At 41.5% G+C, this 16,231-nt stretch overlaps 1 protein-coding gene across 1 annotated transcript in view; it reads left to right on the forward strand.

The window, feature by feature from the left end:
- The window catches only part of MYO1E (myosin IE), a 242,623-nt gene that overhangs the window by 100,338 nt on the left and 126,054 nt on the right, over positions 1–16,231 (forward strand). Inside the window, exons 2-3 of the mRNA XM_023228657.2 lie at positions 2,882–3,025; positions 14,368–14,457. Coding sequence (XP_023084425.1) covers positions 2,882–3,025; positions 14,368–14,457 — 234 coding nt within the window. The remainder of the gene's footprint in view (positions 1–2,881; positions 3,026–14,367; positions 14,458–16,231) is intronic.

The raw sequence follows: 16,231 nt of genomic DNA on the forward strand, positions 1-16,231 counted from the left end.
CCCGTCTCGGCCTCCCAAAGTGCTGGGATTACAGGCTTGAGCCACCACGCCCGGCCTGTATGTCTTTTTAATGATACATTTTGTTTTGGAGACAGTCTGTCGTTCTGTTGACATGTTAAACTTGATGGCTAGAAATATCCAGTAAGTCATTCATTTAGGAGACTGTGAAGAAACCACGTTTGGATGCATCCATAGTCACTGAATCTTTGGTTCACATCTTGCCTTGGCTACTTACTAGTTGGGAGATCTCAGTTTCCTCCTATGTGGCATGGGAATATTAACCCCTTGCAGTAGTAAGTAGATCACCCTCCACAAATCGAATAACTCATTGCTTTGCATATTGTAACCACTGTCGCCTCGTTGTAGATAGCAGACTGGAAAATGAGTCCTCTTCGAGCACTAGAGACTGGGGCTAGGAATCTTCAGTGTCGAGTGATATTTGGAACTATGAGAATCAATGAACTCCACCGTGAGTGCTGTTCTACTAGGAAATAACTACCATGAGAAAGAGGAGGAAACAGCCTCTGAGTAGGGGCAGTCAGGAATGTGTCTCTGTGCAGTGAGACACAGAAAGACTGATGGGTTTGATGGGTTATGCTAGGAAGGCAGTTTCTTCGGATCAGCACAAAGATATACACTATGACATAGAGCTTCTCTGTTTCTTGTCCTTTATAGAAGTCGAATAACCACTTATTAACAGCCCTTGTGTTTTGTTCAACGGTGCTTACATTTTTAGACATTTATGAGGGCTAAAAACCAACCAACCAACTTACAGGTTGGTTACTCTGGAACCTTAGTTTTCTGTGCAGAGTTACTGTGGGTGCCCAGAAACCTGGAAAAGGTGGGGAGGTGAGGAGAGGAGGAATCACTGGGAATTATCTGGCTGGAAGGAGACCATGGGCATTCAATGGAAATCTAGTGAGTCACGCTGTGGCCAGTGCTTTTTTCTCTTTCTGCTTTGCCACAAGAGGAAGAAGGAGTGGTGAGGGCTGAGGTAATTTTGTAGAATTGATGCTGCATGTAGTTCTGAGAATGCCAGATATAGAGAGTTTCCCTTGGCAAGACAGCATGGGTGGCAAGCCTTCCAGAATCCCTTTCCAGAGCAGGAGCCCATGACACTGTATCCTTTTCCAGTGGTAGCCCCTTCTTGGCTGATATTAAAAGATAGCTTTTCCTAGAGCCTCTTAGAACTTGCTCTTAGCAAAGGATCTGTGTTTCCCATAGGAAAAAAAAGTAAACCATTTAATGAATTTTAAAATAAAATTTGAAATGGCTTCTATCTTGTTTCTTTTCATCTTCTCTCAAAAAGCCTCCTTTTCCCTTTTTTCATCCTAACTTAGATGTCTGAGCAGTTGGCCTTTCTAGATACCCTTACTCAGAATTTTTCTCTCCTTCATTCAAAGTCCCTCAGGTAGTGAGCAGGGAGGGAGCAGGGGCAAGTCTCACCCAGTTCAGTGCCCACTGCACTTACCCATTGGCGACACTCCCAGTAGAATGCAAGCATTTGAAGGTAAGGGAGGATCTTCCAATATTGTCATGTAATATTTGCCATTGCTTCATATTTATTAGCTTTTTTGCTGATAAGTGTAGATTATAATGAATGTCCTTCCTCCTCTGGTCTCCTCCGGCAAATTCTAAATATCTTAGACCTACTTCAAATGGCTCCCTTTCCGGGAAGTCATTTCTTCTGCTTCTCCCAGGACAAAATGACCTACCCTCCACTCCAGGAACACCCATTTTGTGTGTGTATATGTTGACTGTTATTGATGCATGAATCACTTTGTTCCATCATTATCTAGGTGTCCTTCAAGGAACTTTGAACTGCCCAAGTGCTCAGCTCCCCAAGTGCTCATGAATCAACTTTGTTCCATCATTATCTAGGTGTCTTCATAGGACTTTAAGCTACCCAAGGGTGCCATAAGAACTTGGCCTATAGCTGAACACGTGGGGGACCCCACTACAGAAATGTAGTGTAGTCTACAGAGTGTTCAGAGGCCGCCCCTGGTGTGAAGCTGAAAAATCCCAGACGTAGATGAGGGCCACAGCTTCGTCTGCTCACGGGAGCCATGCGGGGATGAGGTCTTCCTCTCCTGGGCGTGTTCCATGATCTCATTTCGTCTGTCCTGTCCACATCCTCATTATTAGAGCAATAATCAGTCATAAAAATGTAGCCATCTTTTGAATATGGAAAGACAGTATTACATGTATGACAGTGATAGGTTTATGAAGGGAAAGTAATTTAGATGACTTGAGAAATTATGACTGTGTGACATAGCCTTTGTGTGATACGTATTCTTTCAAGTTCTGGGTTCTATCATATAATTTGCAAAATGAGACTAGAAAGTTTCTGTGTCGTTGCTTATTTTCACTGACAAATTCAACACAACAGTATGGTTGAAGGAGTCATCAGAGACTATCGACCATGCCTGACACTGTTTAGCACTTCACGCATATTATTTTGTTTAATCCTTACAGCAACGTTGTGAAGTGGGTCTGTCTCCCATTTTACAAATGAGAAAAGAGGTCACTTTAGGGACACAGTGAGCTTAGGGAGCTTTTCCCCACTTAGTATGTAGATAGCAAAGCTGGAACTCGAATCCTCATCTTATTGATTGCAGAATCTTTCTCTGCACTGCTCATTCTGCTACATTTTATTTGAAGAATATTTGGGACACAGTGAGAGCTTAGGGAGCTTTCCCTCACTTAGTCTGTAGGTAGCAAAGCTGGAACTTGAATCCTCATTGATTGCAGGATCTTTCTCTGCACTACTCATTCTGCTACATTTTATTTGAAAAAATATTTGGGAAATTAACAGCATTTTCTCTTTGTTACTACAGGGGAAAATAAGCTATCCTAGTAATTGTGTGTTTTATGTTCCCAGGGAAGCAAAGGTGCCTACCGATACCACTGGCAAAGCCACAATGTCAAGCACAGTGGTGTGGACGACATGGTGCTACTCTCCAAGATCACAGAGAATTCCATCGTGGAGAATCTGAAGAAGAGATACATGGACGACTACATTTTTGTATCCTTTATTGGCTGCTTTGGACATTTCTAAGTGATATTACAATGTCCACAGTTAAATTGTGGCTTTATGCTAGGTGCAGCAGCTCACGTGGGTAATCCCAGCAGTTTGGGAGGCTGAGGCAGGAGGATTGCTTGAGCCCAGGAGTTCCAGACCATCCTGGGCAACACAAGGAAACCCCTTCTCTATTATAAAAAACAAACAAAAAAAAACCTGAACTTGTGGCTTTATTCCTGCTTGAGGAGAGTTGTCTGAAAGTCTGAATGGATGCTGTGTGCTCACCTTGTTTTTCACAGTTTCGGAATGAGGTTTTGTATGTTTATATCACTTGGTTCAGGCTGTGCAAAGGGCAGAGATGATGTCCACTTATTCTCCTGGCATTTCACAAAGTGAAGATGTAGCCAGTATTTACCTATTTTCATCTATAATATTGTCCCTTTGACATGCTGTAGTCATGCACGTGGTGCCTAAAACCTCTGCTCTTCCTAGAGGAAGTCCTGGTTTGCAAAGAGTTCTGTCAATAATACATCCTGATTGCAAAGCAGAGACAATTAAGTCTGGACTTAAAAGGCTTAAAAATTTTGCCAGTTTTTCTGCATTTTAATGTTTACTAAAGGCAATGTGAGAAGTGAAGATTGACTATTGAAAATACCTGACGTTCTTGAGTTGTTCATTATGTTTCAATTTTAGCTTGCCAGTTGCCATTTTTTTTTTTTTTTTTTTTGAGACGGAGTCTCCCTCTGCCGCCCAGGCTGGAGTGCAATGGCCGGATCTCAGCTCACTGCAAGCTCCGCCTCCTAGGTTTAGGCCATTCTCCTGCCTCAGCCTCCCGAGTAGCTGGGACTACAGGCGCCCGCCAAATCGCCCAGCTAGTTTTTTGTAGTTTTTAGTAGAGACGGGGTTTCACCGTGTTAGCCAGGATGGTCTCGATCTCCTGACCTCGTGATCCGCCCGTCTCGGCCTCCCAAAGTGCTGGGATTACAGGCTTGAGCCACCGCGCCCGGCCAGCCAGTTGCCATTTTTTATGGGGCTTTAAAAAATGCGGAATGGAAATTTGATTCAAATGTGGGTTGACTTCATTATCAACAGGGAACTGTGATATTTGCTTAAGTTCCTATAGGATTTAGGAGTTTCATCTGATGCAACTATGTAAAGATATAGTGGTAGAACTATGGTGAGAGTTAGTCATGGACATGCAAAACTCTGTGAAATCTATGTAATCGTACCAAAAAGTGTAACTTTGATGCCAGTAGTACCTTCTGAAAGTATGGTGTCATGGATGACCTATTAAAAAGTGGAGTCTTTGCTACTGATGTGATACACATCTTAGATTTTTACCCAAAAAGCTTGGGGAAGAATAGTTTTCACATCGGTGGCTTATTATGATTACTTAAACTGCTTGTTTGACTATTAGCTAAAAGCACTGGAACGTATGCAGTAATAACTTTTGCAGGGGCTGCCTGTCCCATCACTGGTAAGTGGGGGTGGGGTGGAGGTTCAAATTATCAGGTATTTAGCAAACAATACTATCAAATAATTAACAGCATTATTCCAAGGCATTGGGACCATTCTGACCAGTACTCTGCTGTTTCTTATTTACTATAAGGGATAGTAACTACATAGATTCTACCAATATCTATGTAGTTAAACCTCTGAACCTCTGTTTTCAAGGATTAACAGATAGAGTTGGAGTTACTGGCTGCATTATAATTGCATCATTTAAAAAATTTACTTCATTTTTATAGCACTTTGGGAAGCCGAGGCGGGTGGATCACTTGAGATCAGGAGTTTGAGACTAGGCTGGCCAACATGGTGAGACCCTGTCTCTACTAAAAACGCAAAATTAGCGGGCTATGGTGGCGTATGCCTGTAATCCCAGTGACTTGAGAGGCTGAGGCAGGAGAATTGCTTAAGTCTGGGAGGCAGAGATTGCAGCGAGCCAAAATGGCACCACTGTACTCCAGCCTGGGTGACAGAGCAAGACTCTTGTCTCCAAAAAAAAAAGTAAACTTATTTTATTTTTAAGTGACAAATACTAATTGCATATAGTTGTGGGATATAATGTGATTTTTTTTTTCTTCTTTTTCTTTCTTTCTTTCTTTTTTTTTTTTGAGACAGGGTCTCTCTCTGTCACCAGGCTGGAATGCAGTGGCACGATCCCGGCTTACTACAGCCTCTGCCTCCCGGGCTCAGGTGATCTTCCCACCTCAGCCTCCCAAGTAGCTGGACTACAGGCACATACCACAATGCCTGGCTAATTTTTTGTAGAAATAGGGTTTCACTATGTTGCCCAGGCTGGTCTCAAACTTTTGAACTCAAGCAACCCACCTGCGTCGGCCTTCTCAAGTGCTAGGACTACAGGTATGAGCCACCACGCCTGGCAATGTGATGTTTTAATATGTGTATACATTTTGAAATAATAAAATCAAACTAATTAACATATCCGTCACTTCACATACTTATTGTGTGTGGTGTAAACATTTAAAATCTACACTCAGCAATTTTGAAATGTACATTATTACTTATATAACTTCTGTATCAGGGTGGCGACCTATGGCTGACAGACAAAATCTTACTCACCACCATTTTTTGGACAGCAGTTTTGTTGGAACACAGCCATGGTCATTCATTTAGTTGTTGTCTAGGGTTGTGTTCACACTACAGTGGCAGAGCTACATAGTTGTAACAGACTGTCTGCAAAGTCTCAAATATTTACTTTCTGGCCCTTTGCAGAAAAAAAATTGCTGACTTCTGCTCCAGATACCTGTGCAGGGCTTCTTTTTTTTGTTTTGTTTTGTTTCGTTTTGTTTTGAGATGGAGTCTTGCTCTGTCACCCAGGCTGAAGTGCAGTTGGCGTAATCTCGGCTCACTGCAACCTTCACCTCCCAGGTTCAAATGATTCTCCTGCCTCAGCCTCCTGAGTAGCTGGGACTACAGGCGTGCACCACCACGCCCAGCTAATTTTTGTATTTTTAGTAGAGACAGGGTTTCACCTTGTTGGCCAGGATGGTCTCGATCTCTTGACCTCATCATCCGTCCACCTTGGCCTCCCAAGGTGCTGGGATTACAGGCATGAGCCACCACACCCAGCAGCTTCGTTTAATTTAATTGTACAAAAGCAGTTATGTTCAGTTGCAAGTTTTTATTTGGTCAAAATACTGACATATGCTTACTTTATCTGGACTTCTCACCATCAAAAAAATGTTAATCACTTTTACGTGCAGCACCCACAGCACTTGAAAACTGGCAGATAATTCATTAGAAGGAGCTGGGTGGTAGGATGTGGATCTGGACTGTCTGGCTTGGTCTGCATAGATCTGGTGACCGTAATGTTTTGTGACCTCTGTGCCTTGGTTTCCGTACCTGTAAAATGGGAGTAATAATAAAATCTCCCACGTGAGGCTGTTGTAGGGTGAAACGAAATGAATAATGCAGCGAGTAAACAGTAAGTATGGGTCATTATTACCACGCACTAGGGCAGGTGTGTAAGTGCTTCCCATATTTCCGAGTTATTTTCCAAAAATTCAACTGTAAAGTTGTTTATTGGAAATTAAAATGCATTTTGCCACAGAAACCGTTATAAATGGAGGATTGACAAGCCCATAGAAATCTTCATTTCCACTGAATGTAGTAGTTGAACAAATTGTATTTTGAAATGTTCTTGGAACGTGGGCTGAACTTACTACATTGTAAACATGGAAGTATGGTTTTTTGATAAACTGGGTATAAAAAGAAACAAATGGTGTCCGTAGTCAGTCCCTCCTAACTCCAGACAGCCTCACTCCTCCCCATCACGATTGTTTACTCCCAAAACACCAGAAGCAGGGACTATGTCTTGTATATCTTATTTAAAAAGCAACATATAAAAACCCCTTAAAGCAATACATGTTCATTTAACATGGTTCATACCATGCAGTCAAGCAAAAAGGAAAATACCAAAGTCACCCAGAACCCATCGCCAAAGGTTAGTTCTTATTAATCTCTTGGAGTAGAGCTTTCAGTTTAACCACATATGGTCATGCATTTAGGTGTGCTTTCTTGTTAATTTTAACAAAAATGGCATCATCCTGCCTCATGTATTTCTTGGTTTCCTGCATAATTTTTGGCATGGTGCATTGTATTAAGTATTCATTGACAATTTGTTGACTGTTAAGACTTGCTTTTTAAATTCAGACAACAGAATTTTTAAATGACTCACACAGAGAGGGCTGTTTATGCGCGTTTGAATTAATGCCTTTGAATCGATGACTGACGAATCGTGTGCTCTACCAAGGAAATGAGTTACTGGACCACTAATGACTTTATGTTTTAGAAATCTCTACCCACTCAATATATGGGAAGCCCAGCATAAATGTGCTTTCTATCATTAGCACAGAGTAGCTTTCAGCTTTGAGGAAGCTTGATGGATGTTTATGATATAACACGGGTGGTCTGCTGCAAATCTTCCTCTGCTAAGTGATAAAAGCGTCCTTTAACACTTCAATGTTAAGGGAATATTATAATAGAATGGCATTACTGTAAGTAAGAGTTGGGTTTTTTCCCTCTCCTATGTTTAATTGTTAAGAAGAGACTTGATTTCACATTAAGTTATAAAATTGCTTACTTTATCCCTTCTATATCTAATTCCTGCACATTGTCTTGTATTGAAAATCAGCATTTGGGGCAATCGATTGTTAATGCATTTAGGCTGAATGCACATTTCTTCTACATTAGGAAAAAAAAAAATCTACTTCAAAAATGCTGACATTGTTTACCAATAAAACTCCGTATTTTTGAGTTATTTGTCCTATGACAAAGAAGGTTTAATTTGCCATCTGTTTGTCATCAATGTTGCCGTACTTTTTACAGTTACATTGTAAGATCTATGAGGAAAACATTACAGTGTTCTCTATTGTGCATGGGGAGAGAGCACTTCTGACCACTTGGCTGACGAAAAGAGTTCCTGTGCAAAGCACTCCGTGCTCATTCGGTCCAACTTTCCAAACTTGTTTTTACTCAAAGACTGCACATTTTTAATCCTTGAATTAGGAGTCCAGACTTTTGTGCCAGCCCCACTGGATTTCAAAGCAGTGTAGTTGTTTTCGAGCGAGGCCTGGCCCTTGGCATCCAGTTCACTGGAGGGGCAGCGTGCTACATAGCAAGACAGACGCCAGGCTGAAGCCAGAGCCTCGAGTTCCAGCCTTCCCATTCTCCACGTGACTCTGGGAAAGTCACCTCACCTCCCTGTGTCACCTCACGGATGAACCCAGGGAAGTCCACTTAACCAGTGTAGGTAGTTTTGGGAAATTCACTGACTATTAAAACAGATTTTAACTGGCTGGGTGCAGTGGCTCATGCTTGTAATCCCAGCACTTTGGGAGGCCGAGGCGGGCAGATCATGAGGTCAAGAGATCGAGACCATCTTGGCCAACATGGTGAAACCCCGTCTGTACTAAAAATACAAAAATTAGCTGGATGTGGTGGCACACGCCTGTAGTCCCAGCTACTTGGGAGGCTGAGGCAGGTGAATTGCTTGAACCCGGGAGGCGGAGGTTGCAGTGAGCCAAGATTGAGCCACTGCACTCCAGCCTGGTGACAGAGCAAGACTCTGTCTCAAGAAAAAAAAAAAAAAAAATTAAAAAAAAGTTCAACTCTTAGCACTGCCTGATAAGACTATTAAAAACAAATATTTGAGGCTGGGCGTGGTGGCTCATGCCTGTAATCCCAGCACTTTGGGAGGCCGAGGCAGGTAGATCACAAGGTCAGGAGATCGAGATCATCCTTGCTAACACGGTGAAACTCGTCTCTACTAAAAATACAAAAAATTAGCCAGGCGTGGTCACGGGTCCCTGTAGTCCCAGCTACTCTGGAGGCTGAGGCAGGAGAATGGCGTGAACCTGGGAGGCAGAGCTTGCAGTGAGCCGAGATCACGCCACTGCACTCCAGCCTGGGCAACAGAGTGAGACTCTGTCTCAAAGAAAAAATCAAAAACAAAACAAAAAACAAACAGAAAACATTTGAAAGTTGTACTGCCATCACATTTCATAAAAGAAAAAATATTTTTACACCAAAAATGTGGGAAGGAAATAATCTAAGAATAAAGGACAGTTTCTTCATATTGAATAAATTAAGCTTTATGAAAAATTCAGTGCATTGTTTCTTTTTTTGTCATTCTTGCTGCAGGTCAGTGAAAACTCATAGATCCATGGACAGGCATTTGGGAACCCATCAATTAAAGATATCTTGGGTCTCTTCTGTCTCCCGGAGTCTTTTAAATAATTGGCATTTTTTTTCTCCTGTTTTTTGGTATCATAGCTTCATATCTTCATGCAGTTTGAAAATTAACCTTAGGCCACACCTTCACCACCAAGGATTACGTGGGTAGGGACAATGATTGGAACGGCTTTTCCCAGAGGCACACCTGAATTATGTAATAGGAGTGGGAGTGAGCATTGTTGGAATTACCTGGAGTTCCCAAACCAGCAGGAGAGCACAGGTCTCCGGAAAATAGCTAAGGCCTCTGCACACATAGCAAGGTGGAAAAGGTGAAAATTGTTTAGATAAACAATTATTCCAAACTCTCACTGGAAATAACTACGATATGTTTTTTTCCTTAAGTCTAAATTAAAGTCTCCTTAGTTTTTCTGTAGAAACAGCCATTTTATGTTTTGAGACTTTATTTTTTATTTTAGTTTATTTCATTTTATTTGCTCTGTCACCTAGGCTGGAGAGCAATGGCATGATCACAGCTCACTGCGGCCTTGCCCTCCCAGGCCTAAGTGATCCTCCCACCTCAGCCTTCCAAGTAGCTGGGACTGCATGTGAAGACCACCATGCTTGGCAGGTTTTGTTTTGTTTTGAAGAGACGAGGTCTCAGTATATTGCCCAGGCTAGTCTCGAACTCCTGGACTCAAGCAGTCATCTCATTTGTTTTCCCACAGTGTTGATTATAGCACCCAACCAGAAACAGCCATTTTAAACCAAACTTTATTTTTTAGGTGTCTTCCCAAATAATATTATCCTCAAGAACCCTGCTGATAAATTTAGGGAGCAGGTACAAATTTCCCTCTTCATTTCATTCTGAGCTGAGTCATTGATTCAGAATTGGCCTAGAATAGTCCAAAAGAAATTTTTATTTTTATTTTTTTTCCTGAATATCTCCTTAACCAGGCCCTAATCAGAGTTTATGTAATCTGCTCGGTGAAAAATCAAGACTTAATGAGGTATCTCTTTATATAGCAGATTAACAGTGTTTAAAATGTTGGTTACTTTAGGAGCTCATAGGCAACTGAATTCGGTGGGGAGTGGTACCTTTGGCTGATGGCCTGAGGGCAGCCCTTTATTCTTTGTGTGCAGTGATCAATTTGTCTAGGACAAGGTGGCAGTAACCACATTCCTTTTACAACTAAGGGAAGAAGTACCCTCCTCCATGGAAGGAGCTTATTTGCCTGTTTGTTTTTCCCTGGGGATGGATGTAGACGTGAAATAAATATCTCCCTCTTCTGAGGTGAAGATGGTTCTGGCAGTGCTGTATTTCTTTAAAATTGGGTTTACCATAAGAATCATTATTACTTCATTCATTAATTGTTTGTTTGTTTTCTTTTTTTGGAGCCAGGGTCTGGCCTCTGTTGCCCAGGCTGGAGTGCAGTGGCATGATCATGGCTCACTGTAACCTCGACCTGCTTGGCTTAAGGAATCCTCCCACCTCAGCAGGAACTACAGGCACGTACCAACATGCCTGGCTAATTTTTAAAAAATTTTTGTAGAGATGAGGTCTCACTAGATTGCCCAGGCTGGTTTCAAACCCCTGAGCTCAAGGGGTCCCCCTGCCTTATCCTCCCAAAGTGCTAGTAGAACTACAGGCTCCAACCACCACACCCAGCTCATTCATTCAATTTTGATTAGGTCCTTACCATTTAGAAAAGATACTTTCAAAATCCACCTAAGGGGGCCGGGCGCGGTGGCTCAAGCCTGTAATCCCAGCACTTTGGGAGGCTGAGGTGGGTGGATCACGAGGTCAGGAGAGGTCAGGAGATCGAGACCATCCTGGCTAACACGGTGAAACCCCATCTCTACTAAAAATACAAAAAACTAGCCCGGCGAGGTAGTCCCAGCTACTTGGGAGGCTGAGGCAGGAGAATGGCGTGAACCCGGGAGGCGGAGCTTGCAGTGAGCCGAGATCGTGCCACTGCACTCCAGCCTGGGCGGCAGAGCGAGACTCCGCCTCAAAAAAAAAAAAAAAAAAAAAAAAAAAAATCCACCTAAGGGAAGTAGGTTTTCGAGTATGCAAAGCATCACAGAATCTAAGTCAGAAGAGGCTGCCAATTTAGGGTTGCCAGATAAGATTCAGGACTGCCGGTTAAGTTTGAATTTCAGATAAACAAGAAGTTACTTTTTACTATATGTACCAAATATTACTGGGGAACATAGTTATTTGGGACATACTTAAAAAAAAATTCTTGTTTGAATGACTTTCCAATTTAACTAGTTTTCTGTGTTTTTATTTGCTAAATCTGGCTACCAATAATAATGTTAACACAGTACCTGCTTATCTTAGGCATTCTAGCTTGTTAATCAGGAGTATGGGCTTGGGATCCAGACTGCCTGAGTTAGAATCATAGCTCTGCCACTTATAGTTTGTGACCTTAAGCAACTTTTAAAATTTCTCTATGCCTCATTTTCCCTGTACAGGTTGAGTATCCTTAATCTGAAAATTCCAAATTTGAAATGCTGCAGAGTTTGAAATGTTTTGATAATGGACATGATGCTCATCAGAGCATTTCGATTTTGGGTTTTTGGGTTAGGGATGCTGAACTGATGGTGAGTGCAATGCAAACGTTCCAAAATATGAAAAAATGCAAAATCTGCAAAAAGCGTTTTGGATAAGGGATAGTCAACCTGAAGTAAAATAGGGCTGTTAGTTGGTGCTAAGATGTAAATGTATATGTGTTTAATTAATTTTATCACCCCTTATTGAGTCTTGGCTACAGCATCATGGACGTCTTATCTGCTTAATAATTTTAACAGTACATGTATGTGTCCTAAATTTTACCTCAAAGAAAGCGGGCTACTAATCTATCATTGACCTCATTCTGACTTTGGCAATTGGGAATGCATTTTCCATGGCCCTGTTTCCATTAACTCTTCAGTAATTTTCAGTGATGGCTCACTGTCTCCTCGAACTGGGCGCCACTGGAGTGGTCTTAAAACCACCTCATCTTCCGTAGTAGCAATTCATGTTCAGCCCTTTCAAGTCTGAAGATCTCTCTGGTCAGTGACAAAGAGAAGTAAAATCACAATCATGTCATCCTGCATGCTCACCTTTGTATATACACAATAATTTAAAATATTATATTTAAAAAAATTATATGATTATTTGATCCATCTCACATTGATTTGTATTCAATAATAATAATAACCCTGTGTCTAATAGAAACTAACAAACCATTGCCTCTAAAACAGCGCCTGGCATGTTAAACCACACTTGAAATATGCATCGTGATTTCAGATATTAACAGGATAAAACATGTGCCTTAGACGATATTAATTAAGGAAAAGCCACTACTACGTGCTATGTTCAGACACAGTGCTGAGCATTTTATAATTATTTAAGTATAGTGAGACTATCAAGTAGGTCCTATTTTATCTCCATCAGCACCAGCCAATCTGACTGAACACCTGGGCTGGTTTTCATGGTACACAGGTCTTAATATGTAAATATAAAAATGTCCCCCTGTGGGAGGAAATCTCATCGTTTTAAGTCTTTATCTAAAACTATACATTTGTAAATAACTTTCTGTTTAACAATTTATTTGTAACATTTCTAAACACCTTGACATTGATCATTGAAACAGTTTTGAATGTCTGTGTGTGTGTGTTGTTTTGATTTTTCCATGAAGTCAAGAAGTTATATCTGTTCTGTTTGTTTTGTTCACTGTCATATCCCGAGCATCTAAAACAGTGCCTGGCATGTTAAGTAAGCACCCAATTCAAATTAGTTGATTGTTGAATGAATAAATGGAAATATTTTTCATGTGATCATAAGACTTCATTTATTTTGGCGTATTAAAATGTGTTGTGTAAAATTTTTAAGGCCCAGCATAAACATAGCCTCTCTGAGAAGCGTTCTTGGATTCCCCAAGCAGAAATAATACCTTCTTTCCCTAAACCTGATGTAGGTGGGTTTATAATTTTCTTCTCTGAAAACTACCTTATTTATGATTATTACTATTATTTTGAGACAGGGTCTCTGTCTGTCACCCAGGCTGGAATGCAGTGATGTGGCTTGCTGTAACCTCTGATCTGGGCTCACTGCAACCTCTGCCTCCTGGCTTCAAGCAATCCTCCCGCCTCAGCCTCCCAAGTAGCTGGCACTATAGGCACACACCCCCATGCCCAGCTAATATTTTTGATTTTTTTTTTTTTTTAAGAGATGGAGTTTCGCTATGTTGCCCAGTCTGGCCTCAAACTCCTGGCCTAAAGCCGTCCACCCCTTTGACCTTCTAATATGCTGGGAGTACAGGCATGAGCCACTGCACCTGGCCAGAAAATTACCTTGTTCACGCCTTTTAATTCCTCTGAGCTTCTGGAGAACAGAGCTGTTAGTTCATCTTGTATCCCTGTATTTGTTAAATAAGTAGATGATTTTTTTTTTTTTTCGGGGGACAGAGTCTCACTGTGTCACCCAGGCCGGAGTGCAATGACACGATCTCGGCTCACTGCAACCTCCGCCTCCTGGGTTCATGCGATTCTCCTGCCTCAGCCTCCTGAGTAGAGTAGCAGGGACTACAGGCTTGTGCCACCACACCCGCCTAATTTTTGTATTTTTAGTAGAGATGGGGTTTTACCATGTTGGCCAGGCTGGTCTCCAGCTCCTGACCTCAAATGATCTGCCCACCTCAGCCTCCCAAAGTGCTTGGATTACAGGCATGAGCCACCGTGCCCGGCCGATGAATGTGTTTTTAGCGTACCTAACAGATACGAAAGTTCAAAGGAAAAAAATGCATGTAATTTGAGGGGAGGACTGGTAACTGGTTTTTTCACTCCTTGGCCATTTTTGCTTTGTTTTCTTTTCTCCTTACTGCACATGTCGCCGATCTTGAAAGAATGTGCTTTAATTTATTTAACATAATGATTTCATTTTGTAGCACCTTGGTAATTAAATTTATTACTCTTCCTTAGGAGGAACAAAGCCTGTGCTAGTTGCATGATTGCTTTTGTCTTTATTTGTAATCTTTTAGAAAATAAGCACAACCTTTCCAGTTGGACAGTCATTACCAATTCTTGATAACATCTGGTTACTTAATTTGAAAAATGTGTAGCTATGAAGATTAATGATGGACCTTAACTGAGTTTAAATTCAGACATACATAGGATCTGTATTAATCTCAGTCAATCCTTTCAAGCAGATGCCATATTTTGGGGAAAAGGAAATTGAAATGTACCAAGGAGCGGTAAGTTACGTGTCACATAAATTACTGCCTTATTTAGGGCTTTTATGATGCAGACGTGGTTTTTCTTGAAGTTAGCAGTACTTTGCACTTTTCTATTATGAACTTTTTATTGGAGAAACTTAAGTGACTTTTTTTATTTTTAATGATCTTTTTATGTTTTAATTTTTATTATTTTATTTTTATTTTATTTATTTATTTTTTTGAGACAGAAATTTGCTCTTGTTGCCCAGGCTGGACTGCAATGGCATGAAATCAGCTCACTGCAACCTCCGCCTTCTGGGTTCAAACAACTCTCCTGCCTCAGCCTCCCGAGTAGCTGAGATTATAGGCACGCGCTACCACGCCCGGCTAATTTTGTATTTTTAGTAGAGATGGGGTTTCACCATGTTGGTCAAGCTAGTCTTGAACTCCTGACCTCAGGTGATCTACCTGCCTCAGGCTCCCAAAGTGCTGGGATTACAGGCGTGAGCCACCACGCCTGGCCAATGATCTGCCTTTTAGAGCACAGCGCAAAAAACCTTAGGACTGTCTAATATTTGAGCCTTATTTACGTAGAAAATTAATTAAATGGGATGTAGGACTTACAGCTTAGGGATCTTCCTGCTTCCACATATGCCACAAAAATCTAAGGAATAAAAATCAGTTATGGGTAAAAAAAATAGAGCAATGGGTACTGATTTGCAGAATCAGAACCATTGTTAAACTATGACTATGACTTGAACATGAAAAATGAATCTTGTATTACTTCATTTATTAATTCGACCCTGGTTCCTATTCATAATCAGCTCCACAGCCATTTCAGTTGTATAGTAAAACTGGAAGCTGTAATTCTCCTTAATATATTTTATTCTGTGCTTCATCACTTCCCCAGGCCTCCCCATCTCTGCATCTTTTTCTTTTCCTTTTCCTTCCCTCTTTGCAGAAGAAGCACAAGAGCTTTCATTAATCCTGACCCCTAAAAAGCAAACAAAAGAGAGCCCACACAAATTCATCAGTTGAAGTGGAAGGCAATTTACCCAGAGCAAGAGCCCACCCCATTGTTGCCAGATGAATGGTGCCGGTAGCTGGAGCCGAAGGAGGCTGCCACGCGAAAGACCTTTGATAATGCTGCCTTTATGGGAGCCCAGCACAAGGGAAACACTGTCAGCAGAGGCCGGCCCTGCCCTAGTGCCCCGATCAGCAGGCACGCAGAGCTGGCTTGGCGTCCTCAATGACAGCCAAGGCACTGTAGATGGAAGTGCTGTGCATGTGTGTTTCTCTAGTTTTCTGAAAAGGGTTGCTGTATGCATGTCCCTTTTAGACCATTTATCTTTTGAAGTGTTCTCTTTAAGAAAATGTAGAATTTCTTAAAAAATATGCTTAATTTTACTGCTAATGGTAACAGATGATTGTAAAACTGGTATTTACTGAGTGCCGTGTACTATGTTATACTTGCAGCAATAATAAAACAGCCCTGGATGCTGGCTGTCTCCGTTTCACAGATGAGGAAACTGAAGGTTAGAGAGTGTGAGGTACTAAAATCTACTGAGTGGTGGAGCTAGGAGTTGAAGTCAGGTCCTAATGACTTTGAGAGTCTCAAGGGAGGGAAGAATCAGGTAAAGGAAATGCCCACTGTATAGTTTTCTCACAGATAGCTGAGAGGTTCAATAAGACCACAGATAGGAAACCAGTTTGGAAAATACAGGGTGACATGCAAAGGTCAAGTATGACAGTTCTGCAGCGTTGAAGCCTTATTGGGCAATGACTTTCCCCCATTGCCCATGGCTTGCTTTCC

The sequence above is a fragment of the Piliocolobus tephrosceles genome, chromosome 6, assembly GCF_002776525.5.
Source record: "Piliocolobus tephrosceles isolate RC106 chromosome 6, ASM277652v3, whole genome shotgun sequence".
Classification (NCBI taxonomy): Eukaryota; Metazoa; Chordata; class Mammalia; order Primates; family Cercopithecidae; genus Piliocolobus; species Piliocolobus tephrosceles.